The sequence below is a fragment of the Drosophila elegans genome, unplaced genomic scaffold (genome assembly GCF_018152505.1).
Source record: "Drosophila elegans isolate 14027-0461.03 unplaced genomic scaffold, ASM1815250v1 contig_208, whole genome shotgun sequence".
Taxonomy (NCBI): Eukaryota; Metazoa; Arthropoda; class Insecta; order Diptera; family Drosophilidae; genus Drosophila; species Drosophila elegans.
The window spans coordinates 4,975,295-4,998,404 of NW_024545578.1; the positions used below are offsets into that span (position 1 = coordinate 4,975,295).

General features: G+C 40.5%; 3 protein-coding genes across 6 annotated transcripts; 2 read left to right on the top strand and 1 right to left on the bottom strand.

The window, feature by feature from the left end:
• Positions 1 to 493: 493 nt before the first annotated feature.
• Positions 494 to 6,201, top strand: LOC108145957. The gene is made up of 4 exons (XM_017271675.2): positions 494 to 619; positions 2,011 to 2,262; positions 3,105 to 3,208; positions 3,892 to 6,201. Exons 2-4 carry the CDS (start codon positions 2,018 to 2,020, stop codon positions 4,269 to 4,271), a joined length of 729 nt encoding a protein of 242 aa, XP_017127164.1. The 5' UTR covers positions 494 to 619; positions 2,011 to 2,017; the 3' UTR covers positions 4,272 to 6,201.
• An 862-nt stretch (positions 6,202 to 7,063) lies between these two features.
• LOC108145955 (putative uncharacterized protein DDB_G0291608) lies at positions 7,064 to 18,323 on the bottom strand. Of its 4 annotated transcripts, XM_017271671.2 has the most exons (10): positions 16,960 to 18,323; positions 15,952 to 16,017; positions 12,627 to 12,800; positions 11,600 to 11,948; positions 11,274 to 11,402; positions 10,441 to 10,515; positions 9,033 to 9,128; positions 8,692 to 8,930; positions 7,957 to 8,050; positions 7,064 to 7,884 (listed from the first exon to the last, which is right to left on the bottom strand). In XM_017271671.2, exons 1-10 carry the CDS (start codon positions 17,037 to 17,039, stop codon positions 7,771 to 7,773), a joined length of 1,416 nt encoding a protein of 471 aa, XP_017127160.1. In that variant the 5' UTR covers positions 17,040 to 18,323; the 3' UTR covers positions 7,064 to 7,770. The 4 variants fall into 4 exon arrangements, with proteins under 4 accessions (XP_017127160.1, XP_017127161.1, XP_017127163.1 ...); XM_017271672.2 differs by lacking the exon at positions 11,274 to 11,402 and having other exon boundaries at positions 16,960 to 18,318; XM_017271674.2 differs by lacking the exons at positions 9,033 to 9,128; positions 10,441 to 10,515; positions 11,274 to 11,402 and having other exon boundaries at positions 8,692 to 8,918; positions 16,960 to 18,317.
• An 836-nt stretch (positions 18,324 to 19,159) lies between these two features.
• On the top strand, positions 19,160 to 22,731 carry LOC108146280 (unc-112-related protein). The gene is made up of 2 exons (XM_017272220.2): positions 19,160 to 19,661; positions 19,728 to 22,731. Exon 2 carries the CDS (start codon positions 19,802 to 19,804, stop codon positions 21,935 to 21,937), a length of 2,136 nt encoding a protein of 711 aa, XP_017127709.1. The 5' UTR covers positions 19,160 to 19,661; positions 19,728 to 19,801; the 3' UTR covers positions 21,938 to 22,731.
• Positions 22,732 to 23,110: the final 379 nt, after the last annotated feature.

A 23,110-nucleotide genomic window follows, 5' to 3' on the forward strand; every position in this document is an offset into this window, starting at 1 on the left:
TCATTTAAAGATATAAAAAAAATGTAGAAGAGATTGCCAACGAAAACAGAATCGATGACGATTAAGTGTAACTCCGTTTAACTTTAAAATCACGTGATCAACATTTTCGCTGATTTCATTAAACCCACCTGAAATGAACCCTTTAACAAAGCTCATCCATCACAAGTGTCAGACAAATATTTTTGATAGCCAGGTATTTATGGTATTTAGACTGACTGAATATGGCGAAATAAAGTCGGTGCTTATCTGGAGCCACTCAGCGGCATGTGCTACCAATAATAATTAGGCACTCCGTCTGAACTTATCGCATATTTTTGGCCAAACCCAGACCGAAAATGTGGGCCCTGGGCATATGGCTGTGGAAATCTGCGATAGCATATCCACTGATTCGCACTTGAATCTATGACACCGGCAGATAAGGCCATCAAAAGCCTTTATTATTAGCCAGTGGGATTCTGGCAGAGGCTTTCGTTGGGGCCAGAGGCTCAGTTCACCAACTGCTACCATTTGGATCGGACAGCTTTATATAAATCCAGCCGAGTTAAGAGTTTAAGCATTTCAAGAGGAGCAGGTGTAGCGCACAATCGGATTTAATTGAGTCGAACTTTTGAAAAGCACAGTAAGTTGTAAAGGGAAACGGATACAGCAGCTTACATGGACAACAAAGAGGATAAGTTTAAACAATTTTGTGACCGATGCTTTAAGTACCCTGAAATATCCTTAGTTTCTATAGATATTTTCTTAACTTACGATCGCTTAAAATACTTTATTCTTCGAAAAAATATTTCATTTATTAATATGAAAGAAATGAAATTAGTAAATATTGGTTAGCATTTTCTCGGTTAATTTAAATTTATTTTGAGAGTTTGTATTTTTAAACAAAGCCATATATTCCTATAAAAACAACTAACATTTTAGTCAACATTATTATGGATACATGGATATAGGAAAATTATTCAATGTTTTGTAAAAAAAGATCTCTTTCTAATGGATTTATACACTTATAAGTTATCAATTTAAAGTAATACAATGCCTCTAAAAGACAACAAAAATCATCAATTCAAATTTAAAATATTTTAATAAAAAAACTTTTTTATATAACCAACTAGTTAAAATAACGTTTTTTTTAATAACACTTTTGGTTTGCTTTATAAAAGAAGAGTAGCACTTACTATTGTTATTTGTTTAAAGAACTTAAGAGTAGAAAAATCACGTGTACCTTTTGGAAGGGTATAGGAAGCGAACGGAATCGTGCAATGAAACAAACTATTGAGCAGAAAGTGGGATGCTCACCTGGCTGTGATTGCACGTAGCGCAAGTAGGCCCTGTAACCCAGATAGGCGAAAATGTTTGGAGCGTGGGGCCACCCACGGATGGGTAGATGTGTGGAATTAGATGGTCGGGAAGTTAATTCAGAGTGGGAGTTAAATTCGGCCTGGGCGAAGCGTCCTCTTTCGCACTCGACTCTCAACTGCGAACAACCAGAGGACCAGAGGACCAGAGAATGCTCTTCGCCCGAGGGCCATAAACATAAACATTTTTCCGCCTGCCAAAACAGGGAGTTTTTCGGGAGACTCCCGCTGTCTGCTTAGCCTGTCATTATGCTGACAAAACAGGATTCCAGCAGGTTGGTTAGCTCAGGTATTTTTGTCAAGTATTTTAGACGAACATGGACTTTCAAAAGCGTTACCCGGATGCCTGGATATTCTAGGAACTTTAGTTGAGAGACAGGCGATTGCATAACCCTTTTGGGTTTGGCAAATCAAGCGCATGAAATTCGGATAGCAAATACTCGGGATAACAATGGTGTAGGGATTAGGCCCCACGGGGGAAATCCCCCGTAGTTTGCTTTTTGCTGCCTATTTTCGAGAGCGCGATAATTGCATTTCGAGCACAATTGCTCCTATTGTAAGGGGCCAAACACAGCCTCCATTTTGGCCCAGTCCCCCAAGGATAATGCGCCCCAATATGCCCATCCCCCAATCTTGTAATCCTGCCCTCTCTTTTCAGCCCAGCGATGGGAAAGCGTGTGGAAAAGAGACAGAGAAAAATGTGGGGAAATGGATTGATTCTCGCCCTGCCATTGGTCAGTGTCCTCATCCTTTCTGCGTCGGCGCAGACAGTGACGTCATCGCCGGTCCCGAAGGACGATGGTTTGGGGGATGCTGCGCTGCCATCGCGAACCGCAGTCAAAATCCTTGAAGACGGCCAAACCATCAGCGCAGTTCAGGATTGGAGTTTGCTGTGTAAAGAGCTCTGCGGGTAAGTTTCGGATAAACAGCAATCCAAAACACTTGCAATTAGCCATGTAAAGTGAGTTTGGAGCCTCAAGTGACTCAAGTGTTTTCTGCCAGTGTAACGCTGTTGTCCAAAAAATACGAAATAATGATGACAACACAAAACTAAAACAAAAAGTGTGTCGATGGCCATGAGAAATCATTTGCGAAATGCGTCGGCTTTTCAAGTGTTTTCCTATCAAGGGTTTTTCCGTAATCGCGTGTCAGGCAAAAATAATACAAATTCCTGATGGTGACTATATCTGTTTTTGTTTATCACGTCGTGCGTACTAAATTCTTTCAAGTGTGAAAATTTAACCTATAAACTGTTATCAAAATGAACTTAATTACTGTGCTAACGTGAAAAAGTAAAAAAAAATTAACTAAAAAATTGGCGCCAGTCAAAAACAATAATATTAATAGAAAACAATGCATTTTAAGTTTGCTTTTATTTATAGTGGTACTCAAAACATTGAACACACTTATACCTTTACGTGAATTAATGAGATAAGCCCGAAACAAAAAAAATTCCAAAATCAAAAAGATCTTTTGCAAAGATCATTGGCATTTTGGAGAACGAGAATTTTGATTAAAACTTATCATTTATTTAATTTTTCTTGAACCGCGCATTGTACACTTTAGAAATGATCAAAAATATTAAATGTTTTTTAACTTGCTTTAAACAATTAAGATCACTTTAACCATTACAATAAAATGAGCATGTTTAAAGTCCTCTTTTTGCTTAAAACAATTTATTAAAATGTCTGTGCTTTTCTAAAGGATTCCTATATAGTCGGTTAATTAGCATTATCCTGTTGATCCTTTCAGAGCTGGCCTGGGCGTTGCCTCAACGCCTGATGGGGCCAAAAATCCAATCCTGAGACCGGAGTTTGAAGTGGCCAAGTGCCGGCAACTGTGTGGACTGCCTAGGGGTGAGTAGAAAAAAAAAATTAAAACAAAAAATTATTTTCTAGATTTAGAACTTAAAAAATCGTAGCGCCCAAAAAGTGGTGTAAATATATTAAGCTTTTAGTTGAAGCTTACTTATTCTCAAATATATACTATTTTGGAAAAGGAATGCAAACCTTAAACAATTGAAATATTATTGGAATAATTATTATGCCTAATAATTTTTTCTCGAATATTATTAACCGCTTATTTATTGCACACAAAGTTGATAACATGTTAATATACAAATTTACATATGAATAGAAAGTAAAATCGAGTCAATGTTATCCAATCCATATAATCTGTCTAAGCTCTTGTTTAAAATTAAATAAATTGAATAACTTAGAATTTTATATATATACATAAATAGATCGTCAAATTGAATTATTTATTATTCTGTCTTTGTTATAAACCAATTGGCCTTGAATTTGATCAAAATTTGTATATGGATAGATAGTCAAGTCTAGTAGATTTAACCCAAACATTTGTGTGTACTGATAGATTAAATTTGATTTACTATTGAATTATTATATAACAATTTATATAAAAATAGATAGTCAAGTCTCTTCAATCTTGACTTCTGTCTGAACTGTTTCTTTAAACATTGTGTGAATAATATTTCATATGACAAATATTTCATACACTTCCATTTAATATTTTATTGCAGGTGTTGTGGGCGACTTGGTCTGCTCGAGCTTCTGCGAGCAGCGAGATCGCCGCCTGCCCGGTTGCAGTCCCTGCCAGCAGGAGGTGCGCAGGAGGCAGAAGGAGCAGGAGGAGAAGGAGCAGAAGGATGTCCGGATGGAGGACAGGAAGGAGGAGACGATGGCCAGTGTACAGCAGGGAGATCCAGCACACGGTCCCAGTTCTGAGACGAACATCATACAGAGAACGGTCGACGCAGCTTCCGTACCTCCTGTTGTAGCCGGGCTAGATACGGATGCCACCACTCTGGCTCCGGACTGGAACGAAGTGTGCAAGGTGCTCTGCAAGACTGGCGATGGCGGGTCTTTGTGCAACTGTGATTTATCGCCGTTCTTCAGCTGAGCGATCCCCACCTTCCTGAGGGGATCGCTCCCGATGGAGGTGCTAAATCACAAACCCATTATATATAGATCGAGAATTATATGACGTTATTTACGTTTTGTTGTTCTTTGTTTTTGGACTTCAGTTTAGTGCTAGTGTTGTCTAAATAGTGGTATCCCATATGAAAATGGTATTCCATGTAGCCGATATCAAAAATCTTGTTACAAAAGTTTAGTTCAATACTGTAATGATAAAAAAAAAACTATAGGAAAATCACAAAAAAAAAGATATAAAGAGAAGAATATATATGAGGAGGAGAAGGAGAGAAGCAAAAAATTCCCTATGCGAATCAATTAATTTGTAACTAATTTCAATTAAAATAACTATATAGAAAAGTAAGCGAAGGGGGGATCTGCCCCCCTCGAAAACAACAGAATCACACAGGGCTTCCAGTGCGCCAACTCGGAGGACGAGGATCCCTAGCCAAAGGGGATCCAAAGTCCTCCGTGGAGGACACAACCCAATTTTAAGTGATTAGTCAAGGAATTGGTCTAAGCAGATAACAACAACAACAGCCAACTAATATCAAAGTACACAACATATCGTGGTATACAACTACCCACAAGCCACTCATTTTTTAGCATTAACACATGGTTCGATGGAATCAGCATATCAATTTAACTAACATCATGAGGCGAAAACAAGAAGTTGGTATCCAAAGAATTTCCTTTGTTTTGGCTTACAAGTTATTGGCGAATCAAAAGCGTTGATACATTTTAATCAGCATCAATTATGAGAGTCGCAATTAGGCCACACAATTAGCCAACCAAGAGTTTAGTGTTGGTTACGGCCATTAAACATATAACAATATACATGTACTTACTAACAAAATTGTAATTGGTCTATATATATCCACCACACACAATGAGTTGCGATTGCAAATCAGAAACTCAGACGGGCCATACTGGATCTACCAGACCCGTATAATTTATAATTATTATAATACTATCTAGGTGTCATATTGTTCAGCATAAATAATCGCATATGAGGTATCATATGCATATTATCTGTGTGTTTGGAAGACATTTTTTCGCATTGTATGAAATGGAAGACAATTTCAGCAAAACGCATTCTGGAAGACATGCGTTGCGGCAGCGGCAACAACATCTCGCCATCTGCCATTAGTCTCTAAGATTTTCTATTATATAATAATAATAATAATAACAATACCATTTTCGAATTCGAAGATATAGTCAATGGAAAAAGCACACGTTGTTGTGACAAACGCGACGCTGTGACTGACAATAATTACCTATAACTTAGGAGGAGAATAGCAGGCAAGAAAGTTCGCATACTCAGTGTCTATATACCAGTACTCTATTGCTAATATTAACCGCGCACTTATCAAAATATATAACAAATCAAAAATATATCGTACATATATGTATTGCACCAAAGTTATTACAGAGAATATCGCAATGTTTAAGGCAATTTTCAGAGCACATTCATTGATAACCTAATGCGGCTTCAGTATGTATATCGATGTGTAGCAAGTTAATCACTCAGTAAAAAAAACATAATATACGAAATGCACTTTACATTTATGTATATGTATATGTGTTAGGCGTTGCGTTTCTGCCATGAATACAACGGCCAAAACGAACCGAAAGAATCAGACGGATTATGCCGGAATAATATCCATAATATTTATAACCAACAGACACATCATCATCAATTACGATAACCGAGTCGAAAACCGTTTCGAACCGATAATACCGTTTCGCAGTTTCGTTTTTATTTGAGTTCGATCCTGTGGCCGGGCATTATCGTAACCGGTAATGTCCGTTGTCATAGTCAAAAAAATAACACAACAAATAGTTTTAAAGGCAATTTCACAACAAATAACCAAGCAAACAACTACACAACCAAATAAAGGCATTATTATCTTATATACGTTAAATGTTGTAAAGCCCCTCTAAACAAAAAAAAAATTCATCTAATTGTTTTATTGGGCAAAAGGGTTTCCAGGATGCGGAAGCTCTGAATTCTGAGATTATAATTTCTTTGTTTTGATTAAATTGTTGGTCGTTCCATAATATTGTAATCCAATGCACTGCTTAAAGTGTTGGAAGCGGTCCATAACCGCTTGAACTGCTTCAAGCAGTATTTCAAATTAAACCGCGCTAAAGTGACGTACAATTATTTATTTATTTTTATTCGGCAGATTTTTAAAAACGATTTATACCGATTTAACATTTGTTAATTGTCGTCCAAACTTAAATGTTAAATTTTTGTCTTGATACATATACATTGTGTGGTATATACAATACTTTACTCGAGATGCACTCCAGTCTCATCTGCGACGGCGGTGAAGTGGACAAGGATCCCTGCATCGGTGATGTGTTAGGCGTTGCGTGTTCTGTTCCATGGCGGAGTACCCGGCTCGCTTCCAACAGGCCGGCATTGTCAACTGGGGCATCGGTTGTGGTACGGAAATCGTCCGGGCAACCTATACAAATGTAGCCATGTTCCAGGAATGGATCGATCAGCAGTTAGATTTAAGGATCTAATAAAGAACTTTTATGACTACTCTTCTGGGTGGTTAAATTAATTTAAAATTGTTAACTTTTAAGAGCTTCGAATTGAAAAACTTGACTTCTGATTGCCAACACATTCAATATATGAGCAAACTCGATAGCCGTAGCCCTTACAATATTGAAAATTTACACTATTGTCAAAATGAGTTCCTGAATATTGAAAACAGCTAAATCAAACAGATTCCCGCTTCAACAAAAACATACCCAACTTCTAGCTACTGTTAATTTGTTTATTTTTCGCATAGTAGTTTCCAACGTAATCGTTAAATAGAGAACGGCAAACATAAACTGGACGTGTTCATTGCATTATAGGTAAGTGTATTAAAATTAGGGTTTAGCGTTAATTGCTTTCGTGTACAATTATTTAACAAAGTCATGGGTGTAAATTTCAACTAATCTTACAAAGAAAAACAAGGAAGATACATTGTGCTTGGCGCCTTGGGCGTCATTAGTTCGTTAGTTTCGATCTTCGCGAGTTAAGTACTAAAGAAGGCTAGTTTTTTTTTTGTGGCCTGTGCTCGATCGGGGATCAACTGAACGGGATCTGGGATCAATAGGCGGAAATCAATCTAAGCGTTAGTTAATAAATCAACTTCCATCCATCCAGCGATTATCTCCTACGTTTCTGCTTCTTTTTCTTTTTTTGATTCCGTTAGCAAAGTTCGTTACGTGACAAAAATGCTTACAAAATGTTGCTAGTTACACTATGACAGTTTACAATTGGCAAGTATGAATCGTTATCCTCGTTAAGTATCTGATTTGTTTTTGTTTGTTGCTTAAGACGTTAGTATAATATCAGTTTTTTCCTTGTCTCCTCAGATCTCCTCTGATCTGCAGCTTTGGCTGCTTGTCTTTTAAGTGTTTTCTCTGGTCATTTGTGTGTTGGATTAGCTAATCGACATGCGATTAGAGAGCCGTCTTCATCATTCGCCCGCCATCTCATCGATGCGACATCGCACAGCGTGTTCCAGCACCTCCAGACTGGCGTAATCCAACTCCTTCACCAAGCAAAGAGTGGCGGACAGCAGATTCGAGTTCTGCGAAGAAGGGATATGATTCAGTTATCGATCGAGCTTATCGACGGTGTGTCACATTCCATATACACTCACCCTATTAACGGGTCTGCGATGGTAGCCCGAGTAGTGATTCATCACGGAGGCCGACAGCGTCGTGGTCGAGTCACTATAACGACCCTCGGGTCGCCTGCAAAAGAAATACGTTAATTAGTTTAAAGTATTAAACAATTTAATTAAGACACTTAGATACTAAGTGATAATCGATTTTTGTTTATCAACTTGCAAATAATGGTTTAATATTAACGCGATAGTTAATAATAACAAATTCCGTTGGTAGGCAACACTAAAATTGTTCGCCTAATAACATTGCTATACACTTATTAACAATATAAAACATAAAGACTAGAATGTGCTATAAAAGCAATAAATAAACTTGAATACAATGCTAATGCATTTAACACAACAATACCTGTAAACAAATATATATAAATTAAATGCTCCAAATGCACTTCATTTAATCAGTGCTATAAAGAAATAATATTTCAAAAACAAGACTATAGATATCAACATCAGTCCCTTTTGCTGATGCAATATACATAACAATATGTGTTAACGATTAAATATAAATCCATGGAATTTGTTTAAAATTCCTGTCACAAAGCGCGTGTAACCCATTGACAAATAAATGAAGTAAACATTTAAAGTAAACACGAACACTGCCTGGCTATCTGCGATATGTCGCACTCTGTTTGCCCATGATAAAATAAACGGAAACCACGATATGCTAATTGGCACCGCTGACCGCTGACCCCCGAGCGATGACCTCACCTCGACCTGGGCCTGTCCTCCGGATCCCATTCGCCGCCGTTCTCCCGGGCACTGCCATTCCGGTAGGCAGTCGTCTCCGGTCCCGCGCTGCGCCGCTGCTGGTGGTGCAACTGCATCTGGCTGCCGTAGGGATTGTGGTGCACCTGCGGCGCCTGCTGGTGCTCCTCCCACTCGGTGAGGTCCGTCTGGCTGTGGCGGTAGTGCGCCGGGTAGGCGGGCCGGTCCGACTGGTAGTATTCCTGTGCGGGAATACCACAATTAGATAGCTTCACCCTCATCCAGACCCTCATCCAGACCCAGCGATCCACGCTTTCGCCTCCACACCGGATGGCCGGGCTTACCTTCATCGAGTGCGCGGAAATGCTGGGCGGGAGCGGCGTGGGCCGCACCTCCCTGTAGGTCTGCGGACTACTCTCCTGGTCGGATCCCGGCGAGCGCTGCTCGTCGAGTCCGGTGGTTTGGTAGTGATTTCGTTAGTTGTGCGGTTTGCATTTTAGTTGGGTTTTTTTTTTTTTTTTGGGAGCGGTGCATGGTTGGTGAGAAAGGCAGCAGATTAGAAACGTTAGACACGAGTTGATATCACCCCACACACGTTCCCCAGGGCAATCCACACATGACAAATTGCTCAGCAAGCCATTCGGAGAGTAGGGGGCAATTTCACACTGGTTCAGTGGTTTTCGGAGGGACTAGCCCTTTCTCTAGAGACACACAGAAAATACTACCACTTAAAATACAATTAGAAAAGAATAATACACTTGAAAAAATAGTAATCTATACAAAAGCAAAAGAAACTCCTTTTTTTAACAGTACAAAGTCAACCCAATTTACTTTCTTAAAAGGTTCTCAAAGTTGAATACATATTTGATTGGTAAAGTAAGCTAATTAGATTTCTATTGGAATATTTTGGTAGTAAAATAAGGTAATAAGTGTCTAACTGATTTCTTAATGGAAAATAAGACATGAAAATATGGTCAACAAAAGTAAAGCAATAGAATTTCTTTCTTTAACAATAGAAAATCAACCAAATTGACTTTATTAAAATGTTTTCACCATTTAATGAAGTTTTTATGTGGCAAACTAAGGTAAATAAAGTTATATTAAAATGCTTTCACTATTAAACAAAATATTTTACTATAGTAAAAGCAAGTTATTAAAATTATATTAAAATGTTCTCAGAATTTAATAAAACATTTATGAAGTAAAACAAAGCAATTGAAGTCTAAGTGGTTTCTCAATGGAAAATATTTTAATCAGTTAATCTATTTTCTGATTATTCCCAGCAAACATGTTAACCATTTTCCTGCCGTGTATGAATACGTAATGACCCATTTTATATGGTTCATTTTGGACTTTTGTTTTGGGCCTCTTTGGCAATTATTGTTCGTCCCCCAGTTCCCATCTATTTCTCTGCACTTGATTCCAAAGTCAACTGACTGACTTAACCCACAAAAGCCGGCAAACAGACAATGGCTTATTGGACAAGCAGCGGGAAAATAGGAGAACCTTAAACATGTCGAAGCCATCGCGTGACTGTCCCTCTTCCCCCGGAATAGCCACCCTCTCCTCCATTTTCCATTCGAGTGTGACAGGCCCACACCCTCGAATCTCTCGAACCTCAAAACTCGAATCTCGAAAATAGGGCCCTCGAAAGTGGGCCCGACAACAAGCTCAATTCTGTCATGTGGGATGCGTGGGGCTATTAGGGTGTTGTTTAGTATTCTCTGGCGGTGAAGGGGCAGTGGATCTTACATCGTATTGGTGGTAGGAGGTGCGCTGCTCTTTGGTTATGGTGTTATACATGGGCGATGGCGGATGCACGGGTTCCTGGGGGAAGGCCGAAACGAGATTAGTGGGCATTTTTGTTAAAGAGGGGGGAGGAGTGTGATATCAGATCTTCTGAGAGCCTGTAATTTATGATGATGAAGGCTATTAACTCTCAGCGAAACGAAAAATGTATTAACTACTCGGAACACAAAAAAGGGTTTAAGCAAAATAAAGATAACAAAATAATTAAACATCGGAAAATGTAAGTAATTTCATGGACAGCACTTCTGCAAACATATATTTTAAAAGAATTTATGCAAAAGGTCATGGAAAATTATTTTTCCTATCTATAATTAAATTTTTGGAAATTACCCTTCTGTTAATTAATTTGAAAAAAAAACTTTTAAGTTGAAAAAATGATCTACAATTTTACGGTACGCTTCAGAATTAAATACAAAATAAATCTAGAATAATTGTATTGTGTAATTAGAAATATTGGCTTACATAGATTAAATAAACTTTTTGTAAACAAAATATGTAGGTAAATTTTTATAACAAAAATTCTTCAGAACTAAACAATAGTAAAAATCTAGGAAAAACTTAATTTGATTGCAATAATTCGGAACATGGTAGGTTGATTTATACATTTTTTAATTGAGTGATCTCTAAACTTCTCCGTATGTCTAAATTAAATAATATAAAAATCTGGGAAAATACTGGTTGCAATTAAACAACAATACGGAATATGCCAGGTATCTTTAAATATTTGTAAGCTGAGTGATCTCTAAACTCCACCTAACTTTGTGGCCATCCATTACCTTGGTGGGCGTGGGTGGCTGAGAACCTTTTAAAGGCTGAGCCGTCTGCACGTGGTAGAGATCGCTGGCACTGTGGCTGATGTTTCCTTCGCTGCTGTTGTTGACCAGCGGACTGGCCAACTGCGGCGGCTTGTTACCAAAATGCCGAGTTAATGGGAATGGGTTTGGGTTTGTGTTTGGGTTTGGGGGAGGGAACAGAAATAGACCAAAACGAGGGGCGAGAGTTGATTACGAGAGTTCATTACGAAGGCGGGAGATTATAGCCGCTAAAAACCAGGGCGTGGTGTGGGAAAATCCACAAATCGCAGACAATGGGAGCCATTTACCTCTTTCATGGGACTGGAGCTGCGGCGCTGCTGCTGCGACTGTTGCTGCTGCGGTTGCTGATGTTGCTGGTGGTGATATTGCTGTTGCTGCTGCTGCTGCTGCTGCTGCTGCGACGGCGGCGAGTGTTGCGGGTAGTTGTGTTGTTGCTGTTGCTGCTGCGGCATCTGTTGCGGCGATGTACGCGCCGTCTGCTGCTGCTGCTGCTGGTAGGCATCCTCGTACACCTCGTCCTCCGGAGCGGCGCCACCGCCTCCTCCACGCAGGGCGTCGTCCAACTCCTCCTGTGTGACCTCCACATTGTCAAGTTTCTTCAGGTTGGGCAAAGCGCGTAACACGACCGCCCGATAGCTGCAATTGAGGTTAGACAGAGGCGAGATCGATCATTAGGGGCTTCGCTAGCACAACAACCGCAGACTCGGATAAATGTACATATATGGTAAGTGCTATTTGTTAAACTAGCAACAGAATTTAAAAGGGGCATTGCCACTTCTCTAACTATACCTCAAAGTAATTTTAAAAACATTATGAGTTATTTAAAACTCCCATAAAAATGTAATTTCAAATAAATATAGTCAGATCGACTTACATTTTATATAAGCCCTTGAGCTCTAAAGACTCGGAAAAATACATAAAATACTTTTTTAGTTTTGAAATTAACAATACAATTTATAGGGGCATTGCCATTTGTCTAAATAAAAATCAAAATGATATCAAGATATAATGATCACCAAAAAACTTCTTTAAAATACATTAAAAAGTGAAAAAAATAATTTGATTTTACACGATTTACAGTTTAAAGCTTTTGTGGACAAAATCACGTTTTAAAGCTAATGAATATTGCAATAAATCAAGTAGAAGGTTTCCAACAACAAAGGTTTTCGTAACAAATGTATCAAAACTGAGAAAATAAATCACTTTTAAAAAGGTTATATTTGTAGCTATTTAATGGTATCTTAAGAATCGTTTGCCTTTTAAAGTAAAATATATATATTTAAATAATTTGAACGCTATATAAGAGTTACTCACTTGGCGCCAGCTCGATCGCAACAGGGATTTTCCTCCAGCCAGAGATACCTGAGGGCCGGCAGGTTCTGCAGATAGGCGATCTCGTTGATGTCCGAGATGTTGTTTTTGCGCAGATACAGTTCCTGCAGTTTGTTGCATTCCTCGAAAGGCGATAGTGTGCTGATCTTGTTGACACTGCAGAAAACCAGAAAAACATACAACTTTTAGGTTCAAGAAACTTTCTCTTGGAGGCGACAAAGGCGCCAGCACAACTAACTGCCGTGAATCATGCTCAAAACAACACAAAAGATTCTCCGCCAGATGCGTGCGGTCATTAACTCGTCGGATTCTTCGCAGAATTGCCCACAAATAACAGTTAAAGATGCTCGGCAGGGGGAAAAGCTGATTGTCATCATTTGTCTGCGTCTAGGTCAGGTTTGGACTGGTGTTCCGGGCGATTCCCCGCTTAGCACCTCGGCTCCTAACAACGCTAATTACCGTCTGAAGTGGCCAATTGCCGATGGCCAAAAGCGTGCCTTGTTTGGCGGCTGCCTAAATGAATAAGTAAAGGAAAGATATTTTGCCACACTGAGGGAAAACAAACTACGAAATAACAAAAAAAAAATCATTGATTTAAAAAAAAAAGGTAATTTAAAAAACATTCAAAGAAGGTTATTATAATTTAATAAATTTTGCATTACTTCTTTATTTGAAGTTTTGATATAAAATTTACAATAAACATAAAAGCTTTGAGTTGCAGTAAAATGTATTTATCACACAACAAATGCTGAATGAAATCTGTCTAACAGTAAAGATCTGATTAAACCATTATTATAATACACATTGTCATAAAGTAAATAAAATCTTCTGGGCTATTTATCTATCAACAACTATACAATATAAGAAATCCGTAGAACAAAGATCTGAACAGTGCCACTATTCTGATTTTAATTGTCATAAAGTAAATTAAACTTTCAGTGCTATTTTCTATCAATAAATCTCGAGTTTAATGACACATTCCAGTCGTTTTTCTCCCAGTGTTGATACTAGAAACATTGTTTTCCCATGCAGGGCGGCGGGTACGACAGAAACAACTGTCTAAACTTAGCCAGGAAGATCGCTAAATGGCACACGAGTGCGTTGCCTCAGTGAATGTCTGGTATCTGGAATTTGTGGCCCCGCTTCCCCTATTAATAGTTCGACAAATAAATCAGGCCAATCGAGAGTAGGGCCAATAATGAGTGGCCCTCCACCTCAAATATACATAATCAAAGTTCCCCTAAAGAGTCAAGGTTACCCAGCACTTGAGTACTACTGAGTGGATATTCCATTGATGGCTCGTTGGGGAAGTAAAAAAGAAAAGTGCTAACAGCACGCAAGTCAAATCAATATGCACACTCATAAGGCAAAGGAAACGGAATGGTAATAAGGGGCGAATATACACCCAAGAAATGGAGACTACGCCAACGCATTTTACCTGAATCATTGTTAAGCAAACTGATTTATGGCTCATTTATTCCGTACACTACTCCAGGCCTAGCACAACAAACAAAAAAGCACAAAACAAAGTTGAGAGGACCCCACGTAAAACTAATGCCCAACGAGTTGAGACTGAAAAGGTTTTCGTTGTATAATGTAAAGCCCAAGTAAAGTAATGCAAGCAGAGCAGCCCTCTACGAGAAGTTATTGCCCTCTGGATTACACGCTTGCCATATCAATTTGTTCATTCACTTTTGTATATAGAAAACTGGTGCCATTATCTATCGGCTGATAAAGCTCTACGACAGTTGCGTAGTCTCGATTGCGGTAATAGCTTCCTGATAACAGAAATGAAAAGACAAGACTCTTAAGAGCAGTAGATATAATGGATTTGAAGAGGTATATATCTAGAAAAGCCAATAAAAGAAGAGCTCGCATTTTATTGCTTCTATTTTTATATCATTTGTGGCTCGTCTAAAATTAAATCAAGTTAATTGATGTTTGCTCCCCATTTCTTTAGGCAGAATTCGTGTTATCATTTTGACAACAGCAACTAAAGTCAAAAAATCTTAATTGCTTTTAAAGAAATTGAAAGTAATGACAAAGTAATTCTTTGTATAGGTCTTTTTAAATAAACATGCTATATTTTCTGTCTTTTATTTATGTGAGTCATCTTATTTCAAGGCCTTTTAAGTAAGAGCCAAAAGGGCCAACAAAATGCCAAAAAACAAGCTGCCATAAAAGGAGCACTTTTGCTTTTAATCAAGATTGGCTCACAATAGGATTAATTTCTAAGACCACGTCTTTCCTGTTCTGATCTAACATAAAATAATTTTGAGCTCTTTACTCTTGTAATATATTTAATCTTTTAGACCTACTGAGCTTAAGACAGAAATGTCTTTCTTTTATTCGATTTTAAGAATTTATTAGCTATTTATGATTTATCTTTTTGATAATTCTCATATTAATTCTTTGCCAAACCTGATTACTTCTTATGACTTGGTATATATATATCCTATACAATAATTATTGTTTCCTGTTAAGAATTTGTTTCCTTTGATAATTTCTTTGGAAACAACTGATTCGCCCATACCCACATTTTTATTTCCTGTTCCGAACAGCTATTCTCACGGTTCTCTTCCCCCCAAGTTCATTGGCAAATCGCCCCAAGTTCGCTCCTTTTAAGGCCACAAGCTCTTGTGTACACCTCCTCCCATATCTCTGCCATATGCATAATTAAACGAATCGTCAGAGAGTCGAGAGTTGTCAGCATATTGCCAGCAGATGACGGTGAAGTTTGGCGGCGAATCGATTTCGGCGACCTTGGCAGTCAAAATGATTGTCGCCTTTTAAGGCAAAATCAGCAGCAAAAAACAGCAGCAGCAGCGCATGCAAAGTTATCAAGCGACATGCAAGTACAACAAGTACAAGTAACAAGTACGAGATTGTACTTCATCGAGGGGCACAGACGAAAGTATCTGGCAGATACGAGTCATAACTACAGTATCTGCCCCTACGCAATGGCCTACGCGACTTGGAAAAGTACGCGGCCAGTTGCTATTGCCAATTTTGGAGCTCCCACGACTTTTAGCTTACTATATTTTGTGTAGTTTTCTGTGGCCGCTGTTGCCGCTGCTTTTTGCATTAATTACGCGCTTGAGCGTGCCAAAGTATTTCTCGTATTTCAGCTTGCCTAATGATGGGGCGATGACATCACTTGAAAGCAAATATCTCAGCGGTTAAATGTATCTTTCCCGCTTTCTTGGCAGGCAACCCGACGACGACTTTGGATCAATCAGAGCACGGGTCAGGAAATGATAATCGCGATGATCCTTATATGAGATTTATTCCACGACTAGCGACTTACCTTAGAGCCAAAACCTCCACTCCACGCATTCGTTTGATGATGGACACATCGCTGAGATCACTGCCCCTGAAATAAACAGAGAATGGATGGTATTTTAATAAAGATAAATGTACAGTGGAGCCCCCTTTGAAGTCATCACGCGCTCTTATCGCAGATGGGTCAAGAGTTTGAGGGGGGGCCCATCTCGAAAAGTAGCTCAACTGCTTTTCACGCTTTTCCAAGCGTTTTTCTTTGGAGGGGCGCGTGTTTTTCCAGCCCAGGGAATCGTGACTCGCTCCAAAGTGGACACTTCTAAACTGGTTAGAAGATTGCCCCCGGATTTGGGTCGAGTGAAAGCAGCCGGCGCAGTAGAAGTAAGCAGCAAAGTGGGCAGATCTCCTAGACCCCAGACCCCAGATCGTAGACCTATACAGATCGAAGCTTTCACTACGACTGACTGCACCTGCCCCGGCACGATTAGCAATAGATCAATGCACGGGCGGAAATTAGATCGAACATCGATTTAATGTACAGTGGGGTAAAAGTTATTGATTCATCACGATAATGGCATCGATAAAAATAATATGAAATTATTTGTTAAACAATTTATTATTATTTGTATTATTATTAACCAAATTAACTTTACATATATGGGCTTACATGAAAAAACCATAGATGAAAATAAATATATTTCAAATAGCCTCAATGTCTACGTTCTCCAACAAAAAAAAATGTTTAACCTATTTCGTGGTATAAAATTATAAAATTTATATAAAGTTTAAGAAATGATTAATGTACATTATTTATTTGTTTGTATAAAACACAAACAATAACAATTACTCATTTAACATTTTTGTTTGAGTGGTGACTAATCGAAACAAATTTTAAAAAACGAAGTCGAAGCAAAATATATGTGTACATAAGTTTGAAATTAAATTTTAACTAGTTCTGCAACAAATTCTTTTTTAAATTTGAAGATTTTAAGGTTTTCGAAATCATTTTTCCTGGTGTTCTAGACCAAGTACTTACCAGCAATTTAACTTTTTGATCAGGGACAGATCGGACTGCTTGGCCCGCGCAATCACCATTTCCTCGGTTAGTCTCGACATTGTCTGTGATTGTGATTTTGATTGTGATTGTAATTGTGATGGCCGTTGCGATGGTGATGCTGTTGCTGTTGCTTTTGCTGTTGCTCCAACTGGTCGTCCAACTGGTGTTCAACTGACCCGTGGCCACAGGTGTGCCACTTGCAGATTCCGTCTATATGTGTATAAAATACCGCCGATGGTTGATGGCTGATGGTTAACCACGTATTTAAGCCGCTTGTGAATGCCCAATTTTAGATGGCGAGAGGTGAGCAGCAAATGCAATACAACAATAACTACAACAACAGGTTACGCTGGCTAGGTAAATAATGTTTTTTTTTTTGTATTGTTGTTATTGTAATCACTGGCGTGTCGTAGGCGTTGCCTTATTTTTGCTGTAATTTGTATGTAATTACGTAGGCCTCCAGGTTTTCAAGTTCCTTTGGATTCGGGTTTATCAACCGCTTGATAATTTGTTGCACTTATGTAGGTCTTAACGCTTCCAAGTTTTTAGCCGCTTCAAGATTGCCGTTTTCCTATTGTATCTGGTATCTGGTATTTTATATCTTGTATCTCGTAGTATCTGCCGCTATGTAAAGCGTATCTCCTGCACGGATGACTAATCTCGGGTTGTTGCGCCGCGCTTTTGTTTTTATTTTTACTATATCCAAACGTAACTGGCCGTTGTACCAGCACTATCTTTATCTGTATCTTGTTTCTTTATTTCATGCTCGAAGTATTGTTGTTTTTGCCAAAAATTGTTGCTTGCACTGGGAGGTACGAGAAATTTTTGGCCAATTTCACATCGTCTGGATCGATTTTTTCGCGCGCCCAGATGTTTCCGTTTTGCCCGTTTTTCGTGGATTAGTGGGTGTGTTTTATCGGCTTACTTGCTACACGTTTACACCAACTGAACACTGTATGCCGACACTTTCCATTTCAAACTGACAACCGAATGTAAAGCTAACTGAGATTAAACAAAATTCAGACTTTTTCAGTTCCGATTTTCCGATTTTCCATGCACCTTTTTTCGTATCTCTCTCCCAAAGGTATGTATGCAAGTGTAGATGTAAGCACGCGAGAGTGTATAGGTGTGAGCCAGAGCGAGACAGCAGAGACGCGCGTGTTTTACACAATACTGCACTATTATATACTATTAGTAATTGTGTTTTTTTCGATGGTACGTGCGCTCGGCTCGACGGCGAGAAACAATCTGGGCGCTTTGGGGCCTTTCTGCCGTCCAACTGGAGCTTTCATTGTCTTTGTTTACGAATGCGGTGTGAAGAGGAAGAGAGGAGAGAGCGAAAGAGAGCGTGGGCGGTCAACCAGTTTTGTTTTTTTGTTTTGTGAAGGTGCGTGTGTGTATGTCATTACATAGTTATTATTTGTATTATATATTACTTTTAATTGATAATCTTTAAGATTAACTAGTTAAAAGAAGCAGAATTATAAAAAAGCAGAATAGTAATATTTTTCGGTTTCACAGATTTGCCACCAGTGTGACCTTGCAGGCGAAAAGGAAAGCACCATCGAAGCAGTTTTGGTATTTACCACTGTTACTATTTGGTAAACATATTTGAAATTATTCAACTAGTGGCTGTTTTAAAAATAAACTGATAAAAATAAAGAAAATCTGGCGCATAAAATAAAAATAAATGTAAGTTATAATGCAGTAAAATAAACTTATAACATTGATTAAGTTTTCTGACTACAAAAATAATTCAAGTAGGAACATTACAGAAGCTTACCTTTACTATTATATAAGTATATACAACTAATTTTGAAATAAACAACTGAAGGGATACGTTACAAAACCAATACAACTTAAGCGTAAAATAATATAGTAAACTTTAAATTATTTTTATAAATAATCAAACTTACATAATAACAGAATATAAAAAAGTCACGTTAGTAGGAAGCGCTAGTAAATTAACTTTCATTTAATTATTTACATAAGAAATCTTCAATTTAAATTTTGAATTTTCAAATTAATTCATATTTTTAGTGCCGAAACCACCAATACGTAAACTTTTGGTTTTGGTATATACCAATATTTTAGTATAATTTACGTGATCTAAACTCGTTAGAGATGGATTAAGATCGATAGATTTCAGTAGTATCGATGACATCGATTGGCCTCAATGCTTCCACCTCTAAATCGTGCTGATTTATTTATAAATTATTTTCTCTCTATCGTTTCTCGCTTTGTTTCGTCGCCCGCGACGTGTTGTTTTGTGAAAATTTGCATCGCATTTTATAGCGCGTGCATTAGTGTTGGTCGGTGTGTTGACGTGCGAGGAAAAGCGACGCTGCGAATTGCGCGAGATCGGAGAAAACAAAACATCTCGTCATATCCCAAGCAGCGACAGCAGCAGCAACAGCAACCCATTAAAATCATAACCTTGGGCGTGTATTAATCGAGTGATCCCTCCACACCCCCCGCCCCCATCCGATTTGATCTGGATTACTTGGCTTGCTGTTGGAACTGTTGTTTTCTGGTTCCGCTGGCGTTTCTGTTTCCGTGCAAACATCTGGCGAGATAAGGGCCTATATAAGACAGCCACCTCCTCATTCCCCCCCCACTCCGGAAGCCCCCTCGAATACGAAAAAAAAAAACTTGGTTGCAAAAACGGCGGCGCGCTGAACGTAAGTTGGATTACGTCATCGTTTGAGGGCAATTTTAGACTCTGATTGTGCCATATATACACACAGATATAACTCGCAGTTATAGTTTCGCCTTTGGACACAACAGACGCCCGCGCATCCGAACAGTTTTTATTGGCGAGATGATTCATGTGGGCGAGAATACGTGGAACCTGCGGATCCTAATCACGGACCTGCAGGTGGAGAAGACGCTCAGGGTGAAGGGCGATCAGCATATTGGCGGCGTAATGCTGCAACTGGTGGATCCGGAGATGCCCAAGGATTGGTCCGATCACGCCTTATGGTGGCCCGCCAAGAATGTCTGGCTGACCAGGACACGATCCACTCTGGACCAGGCCGGAGTCCAGTCAGACTCCTTTCTGCACTTCACACCCATGCACAAAACACTGAGGGTCCAGATGCCCGATCTTCGCTATCTCGACTACCGTGTCAACTTCTCGGCCAAAACTTTTGGAGCCGTTGTCAGTCTGTGCAAGGATCTGGACATACGCTATCCCGAGGAATTGTCGCTGTGCAAACCCCTGGAACCGGAGCATCTCAAGAAGAACTTCTCCAAGTTGCCGCAACGCAAGATTCCAGTGGCGGAGGCGAATGGCGTGTCCTATTTGCAGCCAGCGGCGGACACCAACTCATTTGTCCCGATCACAGGCGCCTACAACGGCAGCAACGGCAGTCTGGATCGCTCGCACAATGGCAATCTGCTGTGCGCTCCGGCCTCACCGTATGCCACCACTCCCCGGCGGGCAGCCACTGCGCCGGGCACGCCCATTAGCTCGCCGACGGGCACCTGGAAGCACAACTCCACGGGCTATGCCAGCTACGATTCCAACTCCAGTTTCGGTGACCTCCAGGAGAACCTGGCCATGTCGCCCAGGTCACCCAGTCCGGATGTGAGAGCTCGCCTGGTGCGACCCAAGTCTCGAGTGGAGAAGGCGCGCCTCAATGTGGGCTGGTTGGACTCGTCGCTTTCCATCATGGAGCAGGGAGTTAGGGAGTACGACACCCTCTGTCTGCGCTTCAAATACTACACCTTCTTCGATCTGAACCCCAAGTACGACCAGGTGAGGATCAATCAGCTGTACGAGCAGGCCAAATGGAGCATTCTCAACGAGGAACTGGATGCCACCGAGGAGGAGACCCTCATGTTCGCCGCCCTGCAGTTCCAGGTTAACCACCAGACGGATCTGCATCCGCCAGGCATCGATTCTGGCATCGACACCTCCAGTCAGGAGACTGGCGGCGAGGACGACATCGACTCGGCTCTCAACGAGCTGCAGATCACGCTCGAAGGTCCGGGCGGTGGCAAGGATCAGGGCAACATTACCAGGATACCAGAGCTGTCGGATTATCTGAAATTCCTGAAGCCGCAGCGGTTCACCCTCAAGGGATACAAGCGCTACTTCTTCACCTACAGGGATCTGCATCTGCACCTGTACAAATCGCAGGAGGAGTCGCGACGAGGAGCACCCAGCATCAGCATCAATTTGCGGGGCTGCGAGGTGACGCCCGACGTGAATCTGGCCCAGGGAAAGTTTGCCATCCGACTGGAGGTGCCGCCAGAGGGCCGCAATGGGCCGAACAGCGAGGTCTGGGTGAGATGCGAGAACGAGGAGCAGTACGCCAAGTGGATGGCCGCCTGTCGCCTGGCCGCCAAGGGTCGCTCCCTGGCCGACAGCTCCTACGACAGCGAGGTGAGCAGCATTCGCTCGCTGCTCCAGATGCAGAAACCCGCCCAGGGAGCTCCGCTCACCGTCAATCCCCGGAGTGTGGAGCCCATGGACTACCTATCGCCCAAGATGATGCGCAAACTTTCGAGCAAGGCAGTGCAGAGGATTTTGGAGGCGCACGCCAATGTGCGTCAGCTGCCACTGATGGAGGCCAAGATGAAGTACATCCAGGCCTGGCAATCACTGCCCGACTTCGGCGTCACCCTGTTCGTCATCAAGTTCGACGGCCACAAGAAGGAGGAGCTGTTGGGCGTGGCCAACAACCGGATCATGCGCATGGACCTCGCCACCGGCGATCACATCAAGACCTGGCGCTACAACACCATGAAGGCCTGGAACGTCAACTGGGGCATCAAGTGCATGATGATCCAGCTGCAGGACGAGAACATCATCTTCTCCGTCCAGTCGGCGGACTGCAAGGTGGTGCACGAGTTCATCGGCGGCTACATATTCATGTCCATGCGCTCCAAGGAGAACAACCAGACGTTGAACGAGGAGATGTTCCACAAGCTGACGGGCGGCTGGTCGTAAACGGATTACCGAATACCGGAATCTGGAGGAGTGGAGTGGAGTCTTACGAGTGCCAAGCACAAACCTCGTCGCATGCTCTGCACTTTTATCTATATTTACCTAAAGTAGGGTGCGTTGATTTATGGGTTGAAAAGTAATCAGCGGACTATGCTAAGCAACACCAGTTGAAGCTTCCTCAATACTAAAAACTTAACAAGGTCTTCTTTCTGTTCTGGTTTATATTGTAGCTTAAATTTGTATCTACTTTGAAAATTATTTTTGTGTTCTCATTGCCGGCATTTACGTTAAAGAATAATTTACTTTATGGCAGCCAGAACAGCTATTAAAAGTATTAGGTAAACTTGGAATACATCCAAGTATTGGTATTTGTGCTGTAAAAATCTAGGCCAATAATTAACTTGATTTTAAAACGAAAGTTGCTTGAAATTGTCCAACGATTACCTCCAATTTGTATCAACCCAGTCAGTCGAAGCACCCTAATCGAAAGCGTAAGCGTTGTGTGTATAAGTGGAATTCTAGACTAATAGCAATCAGCACGCTGATAACGATTATGATAACGATGTTGTGCCTTCGCCAGAGCAATCTTAACCCAAAACAAGTCCAAGTCAATGTCCTGTGTTCTCTGTGTTGTCTGTTTTTCTAACACAGCGTTAAAGTTTACACTACTTAAGTCCTTTTTGTACCACACTTGTGCGGACTTGGGCGCGACTAACCCGCAGTTTTACATATTGTATATTTATTAAACAAATTAATAAGCAGAATAAATTATTTTATATGTTTTTAATGATCGTAAACGATGGTGCGTTTCTTTGCATTCCAATTGGCAGCTGGTAACCCGATCTCGCGCGCCCTAGGGGATTACTCATCCAATTTTTAAAAGGGTTATAAGCCTCCAGAGGGGCGTTGCTGCAATATTCTCGGGCGTTTAATATAAAGCACGGGTATTGTTATTAATAACAGCGCACTCAATTGAATTGATAAGCACCCGAGCACGACTCATTCGTCGCTATATGGGGATTCGAGATTATAGGAAGCTCCGCGTTCCATACCGTTGATTGATGGCCACATCGGATCGTAGAGTTATGTGCCTCTGAATGGGGCAACTTCTCACGCAATGCCTTGCGAAATCTTCAATTTAATTTAATTTAAGCACGGTGACACTGTCTCCTAAGA